At 44.9% G+C, this 23,391-nt stretch overlaps 1 protein-coding gene across 1 annotated transcript in view; it reads left to right on the top strand.

The window, feature by feature from the left end:
- Window positions 1–22,668, top strand: part of usp8 (ubiquitin specific peptidase 8) — a 27,521-nt gene extending 4,853 nt beyond the window's left edge. The window contains exons 7-19 of the mRNA XM_082182105.1: window positions 368–524; window positions 1,415–1,577; window positions 2,346–2,487; window positions 5,210–5,412; window positions 7,643–8,113; window positions 10,729–10,803; window positions 10,877–11,166; window positions 14,445–14,663; window positions 15,346–15,556; window positions 18,232–18,468; window positions 19,573–19,715; window positions 21,579–21,711; window positions 21,792–22,668. Of these exons, the coding sequence (XP_082038231.1) occupies window positions 368–524; window positions 1,415–1,577; window positions 2,346–2,487; window positions 5,210–5,412; window positions 7,643–8,113; window positions 10,729–10,803; window positions 10,877–11,166; window positions 14,445–14,663; window positions 15,346–15,556; window positions 18,232–18,468; window positions 19,573–19,715; window positions 21,579–21,711; window positions 21,792–21,950 (2,603 nt within the window). The 3' untranslated portion in view covers window positions 21,951–22,668. The remainder of the gene's footprint in view (window positions 1–367; window positions 525–1,414; window positions 1,578–2,345; window positions 2,488–5,209; window positions 5,413–7,642; window positions 8,114–10,728; window positions 10,804–10,876; window positions 11,167–14,444; window positions 14,664–15,345; window positions 15,557–18,231; window positions 18,469–19,572; window positions 19,716–21,578; window positions 21,712–21,791) is intronic.
- The last annotated feature ends 723 nt before the right edge of the window (window positions 22,669–23,391 follow it).

Consider the following 23,391-nt stretch of genomic DNA (forward strand, 5'->3'; position numbering starts at 1 on the left):
TTGGGGACATTTAATTTAATATTCAACCATCTTATTGCTCTCCTGCATTGACACCATTATATGAGAACTGAACTGAGCTGGACGATGACATCACGGTTTTCTCCAAAGCGGATATATAAATATATGTGTATAATATGAACTAAATTAATAACTTTTTTTTTAAACAAAAATGAACCATCACTGAACTTCCTTAAGCTGGACTGCAAACACTCTGTATTGTAAAGTGCTATATAAATAAAGGTGATTTGACACACACACACACACACACACACACACACACTCACATGCGTCCCGCTGGATTCTCGTACTCCTCTGTGTGTGTGTGTGTGTGTGTGTGTGTGAGGGTTGCCTCTCTCTCTCCCGTCAGGAAGCATCAGCGCCGAGGGATTGTTCCGGATGATGAAGGATCCCAGTATCAGTGTGTTGGTGATGGACACTCGACCCAGTCAGGACTTCCAGGAGTCGCAGATGTGTGTCCCATCGCAGACGTGTATCAGCGTACCGGAGGAGGCCGTGAGCCCGGGGTGAGTCTCCTGCACGCACGCACTCACTCACACACACACACACACACATTTGCCCATCTGAAATAATAACATTTATTTACAATAAAGTCAGCATGAAATAAATATATCACAATAGTCTGATCGTGAAGGATTCATTCATTCATGTTTTTTTTTTTTTTATGTTTTTGACCTGTTAAGGTCTTGTTAAACCCCGCCCCTTTCTTACAATCCACTCAAAGCTCCACCTTCTTTTGAGTGCCACACCCACGTCTCAACATCCAATCAACAACTGATGAACAGAACCAGTCCTACATTTTCTGTAATGTGTTTCACTTGCACGTACACATGTACACGTCACAATACGGAAGAAAAAATCTGTTACATTGCGCTTTAAAAAAATAATTAGGTAAATAAATTGCTGCTAATTGGCTACGATGGCTGTTGGGTCATTTGACATGATTAAACAAAATATGCACATTGAAATTATCATTAAACTGAATGATAATGGTATTTTCTCCTCTAATGTGTCATATCGAGTGAAACGCTTCTGGAACAAGAGCAAATGTGGGCGGGGCTTGATTGTGTCTGTGGGGAATTGGTTGGATAGTTGTGGTTTGCTATTGGCTGATCTCATGTGAGTGACAGGTTAAAGCCCCGCCCTTGTCATCAGAGAAGAGAAGAGATGCTGCAAGAGGAAGATATTCTGACTCAAGATTAACACAATAATGATGTGCACCCATAAATCATTTAGAATAAACACTGAAAATATTCCATTAAAAAAACAAGAGCTTTCACTTTGATTTCATGGTGACTTTAAGAGAGAGCAAGTACATACTTTTGTATTAGTTTATCAGCTTCATCACCAGCCCTTCCTGCTCGTATTAGTACTTAGATGTGCTGGTAATCTCCAGGGTGACGGTGAATCAGATCGAGCTGAAGCTCCCAGCAGCGTCTCTGGAGGACTGGAAGCGCAGAGGGTTCGTGGATTACCTGGTTCTGCTGGACTGGTTCAGCTGCGTCTCTGATCTCAGACTGGGAACCACTCTACAGAGTCTGAAGGATGCTCTCTATAAGGTACTGTAGCGCTGCAGCTCCCTGTGTGTGGCGTGTGTGTGGCTTGTATCTGGCGTGTGTTTGACATGTGTCTGACGTGTGCGCGGCGAGTGTCTGACGTGACGTGTGAGCGGCGTGTGTCTGACGTGTGCGCGGCGAGTGTCTGACGTGACGTGTGCTTGGCGTGTGTCTGACGCGTGCTTGACATGTGCGCGGCGTGTCTGACGTGACGTGTGCTTGGCGTGTGTCTGGCATGACGTGTGCGCGGCGTGTGTCTGACGTGTGCGCGGCGAGTGTCTGACGTGACGTGTGCTTGGCGTGTGTCTGACGCGTGCTTGACATGTGCGCGGCGTGTCTGACGTGACGTGTGCTTGGCGTGTGTCTGATGTGTGTCTGGCATGACGTGTGCGCGGCGTGTGTCTGACGTGTGCGCGGCGTGTGTCTGACGTGTGCGCGGCGTGTGTCTGGCATGACGTGTGCTTGCCGTGTGTCTGACGTGTGCGCGGCGTGTGTCTGATGTGTGTCTGGCATGACGTGTGCTTGGCGTGTGTCTGACGTGTGCTTGGCGTGTGTCTGACGTGTGCGCAGCATGTGTCTGGCATGGCGTGTGTCTGGCATGGCGTGTGTCTGACGTGTGCTTGCCGTGTGTCTGGCATGACGTGTGCGCGGCGTGTGTCTGACGTGTGTCTGACGTGTGGCGTGTGTCTGACGTGTGCTTGGCGTGTGCGCGGCGTGTCTGACGTGACGTGTCTGACGTGTGTGTGTGTGTGTGTGTGTGTGTGTGTGCAGTGGGACAGCAGTACGATCCTGCGCAGTGAGCCACTGGTGCTGGAGGGAGGGTACGAGAACTGGCTGCTGTTTTACCCGATGTACACCAGCAACGCTAAAGTCAAGCCGCCCAGACAGCAGGAGTCCAGCGCACTGCCCCAGCGTGAGTCTCACACACTCCATACGGTCTCTGTCCCAGCGTGAGTCTCACACACTCCATACAGTGTCTTGATGCATCACCCTTCAAAAACGCTTAGTTATGTAGTAGTTATAACCAGGGTTTGAAATTAACACACGCCAACCTGCCAAATGCGGGTATAAATCAACTGTGGCGGGAAACGCTGTCAAATCACGAGCCAATTTGGTGTTACTTATTACAAATCTGCACAGATTTAGCCCAAATACTCATGAGTCATGATATATTAAATACAGCGTATTCCTGTGAATATGTACATGTAGTGCAGTTACTGCTCGTGTATGCAAATGAACAATTCACCATTAAATGTGTTATTTTTAAAAGTGGTTTTTTTTTGTATACTTTTGAGTTTAAAGGTATAGCGGAGGATCTTTCCAAATGCAAAAAAAAAAAAAAACTTGCATCACAATAAGTGTATTGTGATTGTCAAAACATTTTAGTAACTAAACTGAATTGTATTAGGTTTAGTGACAACATGTTACAATGTTTATATGGTACAATTTCTGGTAAGCTAGGGTTTTTTTTGTTTTTACAAATTTCTTGAAACAAATTTCACGATTTCAATTCAATTCTTGTGATTTGATTTAATATTGACTCATTTGAATAAATATTAGGTACACAAGATAGGCGTTAATTTTTCTCAAAAAAACCCAAAAACATCGGCTACATACAGACAGCCCTATCAGCTGGTAGTATTATTTAAGGTAAAAAATAACTCAGATTAAATAATGCGTTTTTTATTATAATAACAACTTTATTTAATGATATAAGTACAAATATAATAAATATGTAATATAGTACACATATTTAGCAAAATACTTTTTCTAGTCAACTAACGTGCCTATATTATGGTCATTAAATGGCTTTCCTGAGGTAAATGTTATGTGACATAATTGTTCTCCAGCTGTTTTATTGACCCCTTTGTTTGATTGATTGATCGATATTATGTATGAAGAATATACATTTCGGTAAGCTGTACTGTTTCTTTCAATATTGTTCATTCGTGTTTATTTACTATTAGCTAGTAGAGATGATCGGGTCACGTGCCGCTAGGGATCAATTACAAACACCAAAACGGTATTTATTGTTTGAATTTCGTAATAAAATTGACAGAATCTGAGAGCTGAGATTTTTTTCATATCATAAGTAACCTGCTCTGTCTAGTCTGTCGGTCTCTGTGTCCTCTTTGCTTCACGATTTTTCTGTGCGTGAGAAAATGGATGTGTGGCGTGAGAGCGTGTCAACCGCGTGAGTCTCACGGTGAATGCGTGAGAGTTGGCAGCTCTGTTATTATATTTTGACTTAATTCTATTTGTTATTCAGATTTTACCTCAAATATTACCTTTGAATTGGAACATGAGAAGTAATTGGGATGTTAATGCTACAGTAGAAGTTTTCTTGATAATCTTAACATGTTTACTGTCCCTAGATAGCAACTTCAGGTATATCACACATTTCAAACTGGTTTATTTTGTACTTCAAGTGGTAATTCGGCATTTTTGGGTTGATATGATAAACAGGTTTGAAAGTGCAAAATTCCCTATGTTTTCCCTTTTTTTTTTAAATGGGCACATTTAGCATCATTATTATGAAAAACTGCAAGGTTGTGTGTGGAGAACTTTTTCCTAAGGAATCTCTATATATTTCTGATGTTAAAAAAGTAGGTAGTGCCCCACTTGGTGGGACGAAACCCTATTTCTAGGCCTCTTTTAGGCTACCGACAGCGGTCTCTCTCTCTCTCTCTCTCTCTCTCTCTCTCTCTCTCTCTCTCTCACACACACACACACACACACACACACACACACACTCTAACCCGACCCCTAAACCTACCCATCACACACATACACACACAAGTCAAGCGTCTATAAAACGCCGATAGCAGGCCGGGTGAAACCCGTAGTTGTTGGGACATCAGAGACCGGTTTGTCCAGGAGGGCAACATGTTTATTAGCAATAGCTAACGTTAGCTCCGTAGTGTCCGACGTTTTGAGCCATTCCTATGCTTGATTTTTTCCCATCGGACTTCAGTAAAGGGCTGCGGACCTTTCCCACCATCTTTTCCGACATGAAGAATACACTTTACGGGTGTTAATCGAGCTTGATCGCCGCTATCAGATGAAGATGCGCTGCTTACGTCCTCCTCCATGTTTACATGTGCGTAGTGATATTGGCTTGATTTCGGCTGTGACCTACTTACATTTTCGATGCTGATTGGTTGAAAATCTAGCTCAACCGTTTTACATGTCTCAATACGCAGTCAATATAGTGCGCCAATAAATTACAATTTCTCATTAACTGCAGGATAATGCGTGGAGAACTTTTTGCTTGGATACCTTTTATTAACGTTGAACATATTGAGCAAAAGAAAAATTAGTGCCCCGTTTGTCGGAACGAAACCCTATTTCTAGGCCTCTTTTAGGCTACTGACAGCGGCCTAATGAGGATGAAAGAGGAAGAGCAGATGCTGGATTACAGGACTTTATTTGATGTATGTAATACATAATAAATAAATATAGGCTATATATATACTGTATATAAGCTGTGACGTAGTTAATCTGGTTTATTTCTTTTCTTTTTCTTTCGGCTAGTAGAAGTTCTGAGTGGCCGGTAACTTAAACATTTAGTAGCCAAATTGGCCGGTGAGTGAAAAAGTAAATTTTAACCCTGATTGTGTTTGCTGTGATTTCAGTGAACTTCACGTACCCGTCGCTGGAGGAGCCCAAGCCTGTGATCGAGTGTGTAGAGCCTGAGCCTGTGCAGATCAACGGCTCAACTGTGACCCAGGACCCGCCCGCCGAACCGCTCGCTAGCACACACACACCACACACGCCCCTTGCTCAGCCCGCCGCCACTGACGTCACCGCCGCCGCCTCACCCAGACACACTCCACAGGTGAGTCTCACACACTCCCAACACTCACTGGCTACGTTTACATGCAACCAAATAATCCGTTAGTAATGGGACTGACGGCTCAATCGCACTGAAAAGTCTTCATGTAAAACGCCTTAATCGATCCGATTGAGCTCGATCCCAATGAGATTTCAATCGGATTGAAAGGGCCGGTTTATTCCTTCCTTTTCTAATCCGATCGAGAGAACATGTACACACTTGATCGGATTGAAACCGAAACTGAAAGGAATGACGTAGGATACAGAATGATGTAGAAATAGCGCAATGACGTAGAAATGGCGCAATGATGTAGAAATAGCGCAATGACGTAGAAATAGCGCAATGACGTAGAAATAGCGTAATGACGTAGAAATGGCGCAATGATGTAGAAATAGCGCAATGACGTAGAAATGGCACAATGACGTAGAAGTGGCGCAATGACGTAGAAGTGGCGCAATGACGTAGAAGTGGCGCAATGACGTAGAAGTGGCGCAATGACGTAGAAGTGGCGCAATGACGTAGAAGTGGCGCAATGACGTAGAAATAGCGCAATGTAGAAATAGCGCAATGACGTAGAAATAGCGCAATGACGTAGAAGTAGCGCAATGACGTAGAAATAGCGCAATGACGTAGAAATAGCGCAATGACGTAGAAATGGCGTAATGATGTAGAAATAGCGTAATGATTTAGAAATAGCGCAATGATGTAGAAATAGCATAATGATGTAGATATAGCGTAATGACGTAGAAATAGCGTAATGATGTAGATATAGCGTAATGATGTAGATATAGCGTAATGACGCGCTGAACGAGCTGTTCTCCTGCTGAATAAAGTGTGGTATAAACGAGTGTCTCGTCCTCCTATATAATCCTCCTCTTCTGCGTGTGTGAAGTGGAGCAGGACAACGGTCCACCAGTGCTGCTTCAGACTCTCATCCACACACATCTGGTTTTGGGCATTTTTACTGTGTGATGAATATTAGCAGCGGCACAACGGCTCATATCATCATTATCTCCAAATTATGACCAGAAATGGATAAATATTAAGTCTGCTGTTTAAAACAAATAAAGAACTGATGTAGGAGAACAGTTATTATGCGCAGACATCAGGAAACTCTGTATAATCGTGCAGTGAGCGCATGACAAACAATCAATTCTGATTTGAAGCTTGTGATATAAACACACACATCAACCAGATCTCATGTTTAGCGCTCATGCTAACACTACGCTCAGATTCATCAATCGGGATGAATTCAGTCCGATTAAAAAACTAAAGTTGTGCATGTAAACGTAGTCACTGATTCACACACAGACACTCACAAATAGGAGTTCAACGGATCGCAGTTGATCGGTGATGTGTACGGGCCAGCTTCCCCACAGTTCGGCACACATGTGATTTACTGTTCAATTTAACCATCATAGAGTAAGAGTTTATAATTCTGACGTGTTTTGTCTTGCCATGTTACACATTCAAAGTATTTTACACGCGGAAGACGAGGCGAATATTGTGACTCGTGCGTTATCTGTGCGCACAGCCACACACACCCGAGGCGTCCTTGAACGGACACATACACACAAATTATGTCTAAATACCCGTCTCTCGGCAAGTATTCTCTCGGTGTCATAAATGAACAGTTGAGGAAGAAACCGGATGTGTGTCAGTATATCCGGTCTGTGCTGTCGGTCTTAAAGTGACAGTAGCCTAATATTCCTGCTGTTTCCTGTGTTATTAATGTTCATAAAACAACAAAATACAGCTTTAACAAAGATGAAACTATATTTAATTTCTACAGTGAGCAAATAGTGTTATTTTACATTTAGGCTTAATTATTAATCCCTGTACCTGAACACTGTTAGACTTGGTAACTTTATTTAGTATTCATCTCTGCTTGTAATTTGTGTATTTGTTCTTGTTTTATCACTGACTGTTCACTTGTCTTTAATAATGTTTGAACTTTATCAGTTAGGCTAGTAGTTTTTAGTTTCACACACTCAAAGAAGTTACATATATGTATATGTATATATATATATATATATATATATATATATATATATATATATATATATATATATATATATATATAATTATTATTATTTATTTTTTGCTGATCTGAAAACGATGATGAAAATGATGAAAAAATCTCAAAAAGCATAAATGTTCTGAATGTGAATTTTGTTATCCGTTGCACCACTAACTCACACACACACACACACACACCTCAACCGTTCCTCAGGTGGACCGCACGAAGAAGCCCTCGGTGAAGCTGCCGTCGAGTGTGAAGACCAGCGACGAGCCTCCGGTTAACGACGGCCCTGCGGTGCCCAACGGCCTGGTTCTGCCGGACCGCTCCACCAAACCCACCGGACCCCTGAGCGACCCGTCCCGAGCCCTGAGCGAAGAGGAGCGCCGGGAGATCCAGGCCAAGACCCTCAGCCTGATGGAGACGGCCCGGAGAGAGCAGGAGCAGCGCAGGAGAGAGAGGGAGAGAGAGGCGGCCGAGAGACACCAGCGGGAACAGAAGGAACAGGAGGATGAGGAGGAGAAGAGGAAGAGGCTGGAGAGACAGAAAGCAGAAGAAGAGCAGGATCCGGGAGATCGAGTGGATCGAGACGAGGAGAAGAAGAGCAGGAGAACACAGAAGGACGTCACACTCGACCCTGCCATGAAGAGCATGTCTCTGGACTCGCATGTGCCCTCGAGTGCTGTGAGTGACTTACACACACACTCACACTAACCCTACCACTAAACCTGCCCATCTCTCTCACACACACACACACACACACACACACACACACACACACACACACACACACACACACACACACACACACACACACACACACACACACACACTCACTCTCTCACACACTAACCCTACCCCTAAACCTACACACACTCACTCACTCACTCACTCACACACTAACCCTACCCCTAAACCTGCCCATCTCACACACACACACACACACACACACACACACACACACACACACTCAACCCCTAAACCTGCCCATCTCACACACACACACACACACACACACACACACACACACACACACACACACACACACACACACACACACACACACACTCACACTCTAACCCTAAACCTACCCATCTCACACTCACTCACTCACTCACACACTCACCCTACCCCTAAACCTACCCATCTCACACTCACTCACTCACTCACACACTCACCCTACCCCTAAACCTACCCATCTCACACACACACACACACACTCAAACACACTAACCCTACCCCTAAACCTACCCATCACACACACACACACACACACACACACACACACACACACACACACACACACACACACACACACACACACACACACACACACACACACACACACACACACACACACACACACACTCACTCTCTCACACACTAACCCTACCCCTAAACCTACACACACACACACACTCACTCTCTCACACACTAACCCTACCCCTAAACCTACACACACTCACTCACTCACTCACTCACACACTAACCCTACCCCTAAACCTGCCCATCTCACACACACACACACACACACACACTCAACCCCTAAACCTGCCCATCTCACACACACACACACACACACACACACACACACACTCTAACCCTAAACCTACCCATCTCACACTCACTCACTCACTCACACACTCACCCTACCCCTAAACCTACCCATCTCACACACACACACACACACTCAAACACACTAACCCTACCCCTAAACCTACCCATCTCACACACACACACACACTCAAACACACTAACCCTACCCCTAAACCTACCCATCTCACACACATACACAGTGTGTACACTAGTACAGTGATGAGAGCCGATCAGGAGGAGGACGAGCTCTGAGGTGTGCAGCGCAGTGACCAGCGTATGGCCAGCGGAGCAGTAGCGCGTGTAAGTAAGGTCCAGTTGGTCACCTGATCTCAGAGTAGCCGCAGTAGAGACTCGCTTGAGGTCGAGTGAGGCGATGTGTGGACATCAGCAGCCTGAGGCTTTTCTAGGGGGATGTTGAGGTCTCCAAGAGCTACGAGGAGGACCGTCCTCAGGGAAGGGTGAGAGGAACACACTCCTCCAGGAAACTGCCACGCTGACCTGCGGGACGATAGACGACTGCTAAGTGGATTTTAATAGGACTTGTGATAGTAATTGAATGCGATTCAAATGAACTGTTGTCACACAGACCCGAATGACTAGAAATAGATGTAATGAATGGCAGTTCCAGAGACCGATGGGAAACGAGAGTAATGTACTAGAAGATGAAACGCAGGTTGTTAGGATTGCACTTCCTCCCACGTGTGACATTAGATTTACGCATGTTAGTAATAGTAGGGATTTGAAAGCACATAGTGAAGAGAGGTCTCAGACAGAAAGATGAGAACAAGTTGTGTAGAAGAGGAAGGAAAAAACACTTGTGGGTGTCGTTGCTCGGTGGAGTCGCGGCGCGTGCTCGTACGCAGGGCGCATTTACTTTTGCACACAGAATCGCACGATACCAAAGCCTGACATTCTTCTCAAGAGAAAACATAAGATTTCAAATATACACTTAGGCCCCGTCCACACTACTGCGTTTTCGTTTAAAAACTGAGACCTTTTGCTACGTTTGCACCTCCCGTCCACACTAAAACGGCAAAAACGGAGACCCAAAACGGAGAAGTTTAGAAACGTGCCGACCCGTGTTTTGTTTTGAATCTCCGGAGGGCGTTTTAGTCTGGACGGGTCAAAACGGAGGACTTTAGAAACGATGACGTAGTGGAGGCTCACGCTCGGCTCTATGATTGGGTGTCATCAGTCATGGCGTATATCTTTGCTAGCAGCTGTTGTGCAAGTAAATTCTGCATTTTGCAATGCTATAACTGCCTACATGTGCCGGAGGCAAGCTACTATTCGAGCGATCTGTGACAATTCCCGTGTGCAGCGGCGGTACCGACCGTACATGGAGCGTCGGTTTTGGGTTAACCCGGGAAGAACTAGCGCATGGTGGGATAATTTTATCAATGAAGTTGTGTTTACACCAGCACGCGCATGCCCAGTGTTGGTGAATGGTCACGTGATCCGCGTTTTCAGTCGTTTTAATGTGGACAGAGATCAATTCTAATACGCAGCTAAAACGCTGGTGTGGACGGAGGTCGTATTCGTTTTAATTCTCCGTTTCTAATCTAAAACGCAGTAGTGTGGACGAGGCCTTAGGGACAATCTTATGAACGTCTCGGAGTGTTAGTAAAATGAACGATATCACAACACTTCAGCAGGAGGTAACGTGTGTGTGTGTGTGTGTGTGTGTGTGTGGTGTGTTTCAGAGGGAGTCTCTATTGAGAGCACACAGTGAGGAGATGGGCCGAACCGTACCTGGGCTGCCGGACGGCTGGATGAAGGTAAGAGGAAACAGCAGCAAGTGTGCGTGTGTGTGTGTGTGTGTGTGTGTAACGCTGATGTTGTGCTCTGCAGTTTCTGGACACGGTGACGGGCACCTACAGGTATTACCACTCGCCCACCAACCGCGTGCACCTGTACCCTCCCGAGGTCAACGCGCCTCAGGGCCCGATCCAGCCCAGCTCAGCCGGAGCCCAGCCGGAGCCGGAGAGAGAGAGAGAGACGGAGCGAGAGAAGCAGAGAGAGAGGGAGAGAGAGAGAGATCAGTCTAAACTCAAGCGCTCGTACTCGTCTCCAGACATCAGCCAGGAGCTCAACGAGACCAGGAGACCAGCAGCCGTGCCCACGGTCAACAGAGAGAACAAGTACGAGCACGCACTCACACACTCACACTCGTGCCCACGGTCAACAGAGAGAACAAGTACGAGCACGCACTCACACACTCACACTCGTGCCCACGGTCAACAGAGAGAACAAGTACGAGCACGCACTCACACACATACACACACACTCGTGCACATACACACTAGGAATGTGACGGTGAAGATATTTTCCCACCGGTTAATCGAAGTGTGACAACACCGGCGGGGTTTTTTAAATCGCTCATTTGAAAGTGAAACTAAACTGCGCGCGTCTGTACGGGTGTTCATAACGGTGCGGAGCGAGAGTTTTCAAATAATTCTTACCATAGGAATGAACTGAAAACGTTCGCTCTATCCTGCTATGAATGCCCGTTATGCCCGCACCGCTATGAATGCCCGTGTGGACGTGCGCATCTTAGTTTCACTTTCAAATTAGTGATTAAATAGGCGCTTTGACACCAAACGTTCCTCCGTCATCTAGTGAGTCAGCTCCTCGCCCTCGTGATGATGAGATCTGACTCCCGCTGCTGATCTGTGCTGCGACTCACTCAGCTCACGGTTTATTAAACAGACACGTTCAGCTTTAACTGTGGTGTCTTCTCTAACGGAACTAACGTATTTCATAAATAAATAAATAAATCTAATCGACGGTGGCGGAGCGCAAGTGATGAAACCGGTGTTGCTTCTGAACCATAGACTGTAAAAAAAATATGGACGTAGTGTCCGTGACGTCACCCGTAGGTTTCTGAAGAGCATTTTTTAAGCCTAAAGTGGGCGGAGCCGGCCATCGCCATCTTGGCCTTGCGTCTCTCCCGGATAACAGAAAATGGGCAAAGAGGCGGTGTGAGTGGAGCTGAGGAGCCTGGCTATCTGAAATCACGCCCACCTAGCTCAACGTGATCGAGTTAGCTTACGCTACTGACAGTACCAAGTCTGCGACTGCACAGGGCCTCGCGCTAAAGTGACAGTTGATGATGTAAATCCAATTAAAAGTTCCTATTTTTGCCCTTCGAAATATTATAATAGTTAAAAGACATGGCAACAAGTGAGACTGTGTCTCGTGATTCTGTACTATTCTGCTAGTTGAAAATGTATTATGCAGTAACTTAATATTACTCTGAGAGAGTGTGTGTGACAGTGATTTATGTGCATACATGTCAGTCACTCTTTTTTTATAGTCTATGGTCCGTCAGCGCGGCATCGCTCGTCAAGTTTGTAGAGAGCTTATTCAGTCCATTTTAAATTCTGATTTTGGCCGCCTCTCAAATGGGTTAAACCATAGATATATTGCCTATGAAGTTCAAGTAAATGCGCTAGAAAATCCGCGCTCATTCATGGATGTGCATTTATTGCATGGACGGAGAAAGCGCCGACAGCTGCAGGATTTCATCTGACGGTACATAAGCATATTATAATCTATCTGTTCCATGAGAGCAGAACGAACGAGCCTTTATTGACGTTTTTTAAATCTGAAAACTCCAAAAAGCAACGAAATTGTCAGACATCCATTAGTGCATGTTCACAGAGGAGAACAACTGAAATACAGCGCTGGTTGTTCTCTCGAACGACACTCGACGACAACGACGGAATCATAAGCCGTGGGCGAAGTAATGGGTGTATTAAAGTAATGGGTGTATTAAAGTAATGGGTGTATTAAAGTAATGGGTGTATTAAATTGTATGAAATAATCCCGAAAAAAAAGCACAAACACTGCAGAGATGGCAAGTTTAGCAGCTAACATATGCTGAGGTGAAGTGACGGCTAGTAACAGCAGACAAACGGCTAGCATTGACATCAGCGGCAATCCACCTGTCACTCAAGTGGCCACACCCTTAATTATGCAGAACTTTAAATATTAATCAACTAAACGGATGAGTTATAAAAAAATTCACCCCCCTCACAGTTGTTATGAAGGGCAAAATTAGCTGTATAGACCAAAGCCACATACAGACACCAGGCTGTAAACATGTTTTTTTCTGCTGTAAAGTTGGTAATTTTAACATGGGGGAGATACAGATTTGACTCACTTCTGCAGCCAGCCTCAAGCGGCCAGTCAATGAATTGCAGTTTAACTCACTTCCGTGTTGGTTTCAAGAGAGAGACGGGGAGGTTGCCGCTTGTTCTGAACACCAGTAACACCGTCAACACCGACTATTGTAGCAAGCCTAATACACAATCACACACACACACACACACACACACACACACACACACACACACACACACACTCATGCAGTGTTGTGCCTGAACGCGTTCATTGAATGATAGTTCATGAACTCGTTCATATTTTGTGCGAACATGAACTGAACGTACTGTAATACTGCCTGATGGACGTTACTGTGAACTCGTTCATTCTGGTGTCTGTGAACGCCACGCTCTCTCAGTTTAACTTCTTCAATAGAGTGCCAGATTTCTATAGAGCCTTCCAGGAGAAAACCCGGCTAAAACACTCCGTAAACAGGCCTTAATATGTAGCGGAAGAAACACCCAATCTGGCAACACCAGCCACCAGTGTCTACTGACTCTCTTGTTCCATCTCGTTCATCAAAATGAACAAATCTTTTTTCGGGTCATTTCGTTCATTTAAGGGGCTTTAAATGTTATACTATTAACTGGCAAATTCCCAGAACACATCCACCTACGCAATCTCAATCATATTCTGAATTAAGAGATCATTATAATGCAGTCAAAAATCTTTTACAGGGAACATAAATAATTACTTCACCTTCCAAGTCTTTCGTTCATTTGTCACGTGACAGACGCAATGAACGTTCATGAACGACTCATCACTTACGTTACAAATCAAAACAAAAAGCAGCAAGGAGGCGTCGTATGATCATTTAAACAAGTTTTATGACAAGGTCGGTGAGGATGGGAAAACTCAGACGCATAGCTTCAGTGTTAAAACTGATCAAATAATTGTCTGTGGTTCTATATGGGCTGTGGCAATCATTTTGAAAAATAATATCTCGCAGCAACATGGAAAAAAAAACTATGAACTAGTTCAAAATTTTGAGTGAGTATGAACTATGAACTGAACTAGTTCATGTAGAAAGTGAACTTTCCCAACACTGCACTCATGGACATACACAATCGTGTACACACACACACAGACTCTCACGCACGCATACACACACACTCACTTGTACACACACTAATACACATATGCACACACACACAGCAACCTTATTTTTAAAATTGCATGTAAAATGTAAACCCATGCTGAGTGTGTGTGTGTGTGTGTGTGTGTGTGTGTGTGTGTGTGTGTGTGTGTGTGTCAGGCCTCTGACGGCCTCCTATAAGACAGTGGAGATCTCCCGCCCGTCTGCTGCTAAGATCCGGAACCTGAACCCGGTGTTCGGGGGTCAGGGGCCGTTACTAACGGGCCTCCGTAACCTTGGCAACACCTGCTACATGAACTCCATCCTCCAGTGTCTGTGTAACACCGTTGCCATGGCGGAGTATTTCAACAGGAACTACTATCAGGACGACATCAACAGGTATGATGACATCACTCTGGTCTGGTGTTGTCAAAAGCCCCGATTTCGGTAACAAGTCGAAACTGAAATTTAAAAAATGTGCCGCTTTGAGCGCAGTGGAGCCTCTGATTGGCCGTTGTGTTCATGAGCTCATCAGATATGTCTTTGATTGGCTACAATGATCAGCGCAGGGGGAGTGTTTGAGAGCTATCAGCGCACTGGTCCTGCAGCGCTCTGTGTGTGTGTGTGTGTGTGTGTGTGTGTGTGTGTGTGTGTGTGTGTGTGTGTTAACCGTTGTTCATGTGAACTCAAAGACAGTGGCTGTTTGACCTATCAGTTTGGGTTGATAAAGTATAATAGGGTAAATCCTATATAGTGCTTGGATAAAGCAAGTAGTGCATACACTTGTAGCTGGTAAAGTTCAAACACTGTTTACAACATGTTTTTGAAGCGCTGATCATTGTAGCCAATCACAGACATATCTGATGAGCTCGTGAACACAACGGCCAATCAGAGGCTCCACTGCGCTCAAAGCGGCACATTTTTTAAATTTCAGTTTCGACTTGTTACCGAAATCGGTACTTTTGACAACCCTAGTCTGGTCTGCATTACATCATCACAGTCAGTGTGAATCCAGAGGAACGTGACGCTGTGTGTGTGTGTGTGTGTGTGTGTGTGTGTGTGTGTGTGTGTCTCTCTGCAGGGCTAATATCCTGGGCCATAAGGGCGAGGTGGCGGAGGAGTTCAGTGTGCTCATGAAGGCGCTGTGGTCGGGTCAGTATAAGATCATCAGCCCGCAGGACTTCAAAGGAACAATCTGTAAAATCAACAGCCGCTTCTCGAGCTTCGAGCATCAGGACTCCCAGGAGCTGCTGCTGTTCCTCATGGACGGACTGCACGAGGACCTCAACAAGGTGTGTGGGAACGCCAGACACACACACACACACACACACACACACACACACAAACACACACACACACACAAACACACACACACACACAAACACACACACACTCACAGACTCACACACACACACACACACTCTGCTGTTCCTCATGGACGGACTGCACGAGGACCTCAACAAGGTGTGTGGGAACGCCAGACACACACACACACTCACAGACTCACACACACACACACACACACACTGCTGTTCCTCATGGATGGACAGCACGAGGACCTCAACAAGGTGTGTGGGAACGCCAGACACACACACACACACACACACACACACACACACACACACACTGCTGTTCCTCATGGACGGACTGCACGAGGACCTCAACAAGGTGTGTGGGAACGCCAGACACACACACACACACACACACACACACACAATCACAGACTCACACACACACACACACACACTCTGCTGTTCCTCATGGACGGACTGCACGAGGACCTCAACAAGGTGTGTGGGAACGCCAGACACACACACACACACACACACACACACTGCTGTTCCTCATGGACGGACTGCACGAGGACCTCAACAAGGTGTGTGGGAACGCCAGACACACACACACACACACACACAAACACACACACACTCACAGACTCACACACACACACACACTCTGCTGTTCCTCATGGACGGACTGCACGAGGACCTCAACAAGGTGTGTGGGAACGCCAGACACACACACACACACACACTCACAGACTCACACACACACACACACACTGCTGTTCCTCATGGACGGACTGCACAAGGACCTCAACAAGGTGTGTGGGAACGCCAGACACACACACACACACACACACACACACACACACACACACACACACACACACACACACACACACACAGCTGTTCCTCATGGACGGACTGCACGAGGACCTCAACAAGGTGTGTGGGAACCAAGCGGCAACATTCTAATCTGAAAAATGAAGCCTACCCGGAAGTGCGAAAAACTGCAATACATCGAAAATCCGCTAGGGGCAGGTCCCAAAAGGGAGCAAATGTCCAAACACCCCCATGTTAAAATGTCCGTTTTCACAGCATAAATTCATGTTTTTACAGGTTGGTCCCATGGACTTTTATTGTATTTTTCGATAGGTTCCGAGTGCCTGACAACTGTGAGGGGGGTGAATTTTTTTTCTAACTCGTTAGTTTAGATCGTATTTAGATATAAAATGTATGACAAATAAGGGCGCGATTGACAGCTTGATTGACAGCTGATAACGAGCATAGGCTGCGCCGAGTGGAATTCCTGAAATTTGACGTCTCGGCCATGATCTGACACAACACATCATACCTGTAAGTTATCCTTTCTGAACATTTGTATTGAAATATGGCGCCGCCCATACCCCCCATAAACGGCCTCAAAACCGTTCTTCAGAAAGTCTATGGGTGACGTTGTAACAAACTGGACTTGCAATTTAACTAAACCAGTAGTCACTCAAAAGTTCAGGGTACTCACAAGGCATTAATGAATATGGGGAATAACTGAATCAACACTTGTAATCAGACAAAGATAGACATAAGCAGGTTAACCATCAAAGTATATTGATAACTCAATAGTCAAATCAGAAAAAATGACACTTATCCGAGAGTCCTTGATCAAATAGTCCGTGCTTGAGAAGTATTGTCCTTATGTATGAATTCTTAGTCCTTGAGCCCCAAAAAATGAATCAAAATGTCCAAAAAATGATGATAATCCTCCAAACGTGATGAAATGGCAAAAAACAAGTCTTCTCTTGAATCTCGATGGGAAATTAATCCATAAGCGACTTCAAAGGAGAAAGCTAAAAAAACACCAATCCGTTTGATTCCAACAGGATCAACTCACATGCCTTCCCTCTCAACTTGCTGGGCCATTTCCCTTAAAGAAGGCCTTCCTTCCCCTAGGTGCTCTCCTGTCAAAATAAAAGTCAATTTTGCCTACTCCAGGATATTTCTCCACCAAACATAAAAGTCCCACATACAAAAAAGACAGAGAAATTCAACTAGGGCCTGAAACCAATTAAATCATCCCTATACATATTTTACACATTATCTAACATTCAATGTCTTCCTCACATTGATAAAATAAAGTATATTTATGACATGTATTTCTCTTAGCCCTAATATAGTGTCACAACGTCACAGACGCTTTGTCCATATTTTTTACAGTCTATGGTGGGAACGCCAGACAGACACACTCACACTCTCTCACACACACACACACACACACACACACACACACACACACACACACACACACACACACACACACTCACAGACACATGTTTGATGGGAACGCCAGACAGACACACACTCACACACTCACACACACACACACACACACTCACAGACTCACACTCACAGACTCACACACACACACTCACAGACACGTTTGATGGGAACGCCAGACAGACACACACTCACACTCACACACACACACACACACACTCACAGACTCACACTCACAGACTCACACACTCACAGACACATGTTTGATGGGAACGCCAGGAAAAAAAACGAGTGTCATGTTGGACAGACTGAACAGAAAGACGCTAAAGTCTCTCTCTCTCTCTCTCTCTCTCACACACACACACACACACACTCTCACTCTCTCTCACTCTCACTCTCACTCTCTCTGCCAGGCGGATAAGCGCAGGGGTTATAAGGAGGAGGACATCGATCACCTGGATGACGTGAGCGCTGCGGATCTGGCCTGGTCCAAACACAAGCTCCTGAACGAGTCCATCATCGTGGCTCTGTTCCAGGGCCAGTTCAAGTCCACAGTCCAGTGCATGAGCTGCCAGCACAAGTCCCGCACCTTCGAGACCTTCATGTACCTCACGCTGGAGATGACGGCGAGCAGCAAGTGCTCTCTGCAGGTCTCTCACTCACACACTCACACACACACACACAGGTGTTTGCACTTTAAATGCAAATGAGCTGCTGTTCCCGGCACAGAGGGCGGAGCTTCAAGAGCTTGTGTCCTTTTACCTCACACACACACACGCACTGAACATGTTCAAACCGGAATCAGAAAGATGGAGAGACTCAAGAAGAAGTGACAACATGTAGAAGCAACAGGACATTTCTGAATAGTTAGTTGATGAAGTTATGTATCTGATGTGGAGTTCACAATCTTCTAGTCATTGATTAGCATATTCTGTCTTCATAATCTATAAATCGTGTTCTGGGGGCGGGGTTTATGTAAATTCTAGGGTTGGTGATGTCACTAACCCGTGAGGAATGTGGTGTAGTCTCTACCAGCCGTTTGTTGTAGTCCTTAAAAAACGATTTCTGTAAAAGCAAATCTCTCCCTTTGCTCTGAACTTTGAGCGTCGTAACTTTGCAGATGTTGTTTATTCTCACACAGCAACATTAGGGTGCGATCTATTAAAGGGGCGGTGGAGTATGATTTGACTTCTCTAACTGTAGTTAGTGCCGTGGTTCTCAACTCCAGTCCTCAGGACCCGCTGCTCTGCACATTTTGTATGTCTCCCTTATTTAACACACCTGAACCAGATCATCAGCTCGTTAGGAGAGACTCCATGAACTGAACTGAGTGTGTCAGATAAGAGAGACATACAAAATGTGCAGAGCAGCGGGTCCCGAGGACTGGAGTTGAGAACCACGGCACTAACTACAGTTAGAGAAGTCAAATCATACTCCACCGCCCCTTTAGTAGATCGCACCCTCTGCGTGGGAAGTGGCGTACAGGTTTCCAGCCCAGCAACGGTTATAAATGAGCCCTGTGTGTTCAGCGCCTCAGAGCGGCTCTACTTCTGATGTTCACAGACTCTCTCCCTGAGCTAAACACTGAGTTTTGTTCATAAGCGCTGCAGTTTTGTCGTCTGTCACTGTAAATGCTCGAGCTCTGATTGACTTGTTATAGTTGTGACTTCGCTATAATACAGTGTTTGTCCTGCGTCAGGTGTCCATCTGAGCTCACACTGCCGTCTCGTGTGTGTGTGTGTGTGTGTGTCCAGGACTGTCTGAAGCTGTTCCATAAAGAGGAGCGTTTGACCGACAGCAACCGCTTCTACTGCCGCCACTGTAAGACACACCGAGACGCCATCAAGAAGATGCAGATCTGGAAGCTTCCGCCCATCCTGCTGGTGCACCTGAAGCGGTGCGTACCATCGCCGGCTCGGGGCCCTAACCCTCTCGGGGGCCTAACCCTCTCGGGGGCCCTAACCCTCTCGGGGCCCTAACCCTCTCGGGGGCCCTAACCCTCTCGGGGGCCCTAACCCTCTCGGGGGCCCTAACCCTCGGGGCTCGTAGTGTCGGGCACACAGGGGTCAAACGGTTTTATTTTTTTATTTCAAAGTTATTATTGTATAATATTTTTGTTTGATAATGTTTTTTATTTATTACCATAAAACTTCAAATAATAGCCCAGGCTTTTATTTTCCCAAATCGCTGAACTGCACCGGCTTGTATTAGAGACAGGCGTCTGTATGAGACAGGCCTTTAATTTAGAGTAGAGATGTTGTTCATTGAGTGTAGGCCTAGAGATAACGATCCAAATAGCATAGGCTGATAGACGGAAAGCATGACAGTAGGAGGGTACCATATCTGTGGTGTAACTAAGAATTAGCCTGCTATATTTCTGTATGTGTAAAGGGGGTCGCACACCAGACGAGAAGCGCAGCGCCACGTCTTTACAATTCGAACACATTATTCTCTGAGTGTACATTGCCTCAAATCGTAGTTAATGTATATACTGACTTCACCCTGTGCTGCAATATACATTCAGTTTTACACTCATTCACAGAAATCAGCTGCGTGGAGGAAAACTGCTGATGTTATTGGATTTTCAGGAGATATTCTCAATTCATTCAGTTAACGCTCTGAGGTAAAGTGCTCAGACTGCAGACTCAGCAACGATTGTATGTAATTGTACAGGACAATCATAACATAGTACAGACATGATCTTAATTCCATAATATCCTTAAACATAACAATATTGCTGGCCATAAACTAACAAAGTGCGCGTCCGGTGTGCGATACCTCGAGTTGTCATAGACGTGACTCACTTTAGATTATTGGCAGCATAAAAAAACTAAACAATGTGACAGCCATGGGCTGAACAATACAAGTTACCGGTAATATCCATCGAGCCTATGAACTAGTTGCCCGAAACACATCAACAAGAAAGAATGAAGGCTACCCTGTAAAACAACTGCAATCATGTGATACAAAAGGACCCTATTCATCACTGTCAAAAACTGACGGGTTTTAGAAGATTAAATACAACCCGATACTAAAAAACAGACCAGGCCTCTATTAGAGACCGGCCTTTATTTATCCAAACCTGTGGCCACACCAGGCGTGTAAAAGAGACAGGCGTCTATTTGGGACTCGGCTATTATTTGAAGTATTTTGTATTTTTAGGGGATTTTATGGTACTAAATTATATTTATATTTATTCACTTTTTGAGCATAGACCTGACAATTACATTTCCAGCTTAAACTGGTAAATCTTGAATGCTTTAGAGGCTGAAGTTTGATCTCTTCTCAAAGACGACACTTGGCAGATTATTGCTGAAGTGAAAAAAGTTTTAAAAAGTGAACAAATAGTTACAGAATTTTACGTTTATTGTTATGAAAAATGTGCAAAAAAATACTATTTTAATTTTTATTAAATATATATATTTTCAGAAATGTGTTTTACTCTAAAACGGTGATAAAATCAAAGCCATAAATCTAATAAGTTGCGTTAAAAATTTGAGCCTGATATCTTAAATGCTCTTTCAGTGAGAGTGTGTTCGGCTGCAGTACCAAACGCTTCCACTAGAGGAAACTCGTCTCGCATTCATTTCCAATGCGCTCATTATTGATCACGAGGAGCACAAGTGTGACTGTTGTTTACAGGACCATTTAACCTGTTCTAATCCTGTCCATGACGTGTTCTTGTGTGTGTGTGTGTGTGTGTGTGTGTGTGTGTGTGTGTGTGTGTGTGTGTGTGTGTGTGTGTGTGTGTGTGTACCAGGTTTAAGTATGACGGCCGGTGGCGGGAGAAGCTGCAGACGCTGGTGGATTTCCCGCTGGATAATCTGGACCTGTCACAGTACGTCATCGGGCCCAAACACAACCTGAAGAAGTACAACCTGTACGGCGTATCTGTGAGTACCCGACCTCACCCCACACACACACACACACGTGAACATGTTCCGGACGCTGTAATGTGTGTTCTCCTCCGCAGAATCACTACGGCGGGATGGACGGCGGCCATTACACGGCGTACTGCAAGAACCCGCTCAAGCAGCGCTGGTTCAAGTTCGACGATCACGAGGTTTCCGAGATCTCGGCCACCAACGTTCGCTCGGCCGCCGCATACATCTTCTTCTACTCCTCCCTGTGATGGGAGAGCGACAGCTCGTCACCGTGGCGACCGGGTGATTGACACACTGTGGGCGGAGCTGACACTTATTGACACCTCTGCTGATGGATCGCGTCTCTCTCTCTCTCTCTCTCTCTCTCTCTCTCTCTCTCTCTGGGCGATACAGTAATCCTGTAGGATTGTAACAGGAATCCCAACGCATTCGGAGCGTCGGCCTGATGTGTCACGTGACGTGATTTAGACGGACCTGAGTGAGATTAGCCGTCAGTATACGCGCACTATAATCCAAACCGCTCATTAGACGTGCATCCGCCTCTTAGAGACGCGTTTAATTTATTTATCCGGTGACCAAATCCTGCAGTCCTGGTGCTGCCAGATCCGGGAGACACCGATCCCGACTCGCTCCCGTTTAACATTAAATCACTCTCTAAAACTACAGTGGAAATCTTCCTACGCTTCGGCCCTGTGCTATAGGCTAGTGATCCGCTAATCAGTGCAATAACCCTCATTCATCAAACCTGATCAGTGACGCACTACATGTGTATCATCTCTGTACTAATATTGCTCTGGATCGAGTGTGTAGTGTTGCGCACACACACACGTCACATGATGGAAACGGCTCTCGAGATTCTGATGGACCGAGTCAATCTCTCTGGTTTCTTATCATATTAAGTGCATTCTTTAAATCCATGTATTAGCTTATAAACATTATACATGCATAAATAAAGACATAAACACACATGTGCTTTGAGTCTTCTGTCTAACACTGTGTGTGTGTGTGTGTGTGTGTGTGTGTGTGTGTGTGTGTGTGTGTGTGTGTGTGTGTGTGTGTGTGTGTGTGTGTGTGTGTGTAATATGACTGTATCTCAGTGGGATTGTGGGTTTAAGATAAAGATTTGCAGATCAAGATTATAATAATCTAGTGATTCAGTATCAGTAAATTAAACAATCATAAAACAAAGAAAATGTATATCTTACAATTACTGTGAGGTGAAAATGAGGATTCTTCAATCCTTCAGAAAAATCGAATTTAGAGGAGCTTCTTATAAAATTGGGAGTGGCTGTGCAACAATTTGATAGAAAAAAGTTTTATTATTGTATATTATGTTTCTAGAATTCTAGTTTTAATGAAAGCCAGGGTCTCATGGGAGGCTTCGGACTCCCTCAATTCTTACACTGGTTTTCTGTCACGTGTTGAACAGGATTGATAAAACTGATGATCTGATTGGACAAGCCGATGTGAAAGTTTGATATGCATTTTATTAATGTGCCAAGATATTACATTTCTTAAACAGTTATGCTAATTCATCTAATCTTGTCACATGACTTCCACACTCATCCACCATCATATCTGTAGAATTATTTATAGCCTATATATTTTTAGTGTCATAAATGTCAAAATAGTAAGTAAAGTATTTCATTTAAAATAGTTTTTACCTTAAATCCCAGTAAAAGATTAATC

The sequence above is a fragment of the Leuciscus leuciscus genome (assembly GCF_965113295.1).
Source record: "Leuciscus leuciscus genome assembly, chromosome: 10".
NCBI classification, from domain to species: Eukaryota; Metazoa; Chordata; class Actinopteri; order Cypriniformes; family Leuciscidae; genus Leuciscus; species Leuciscus leuciscus.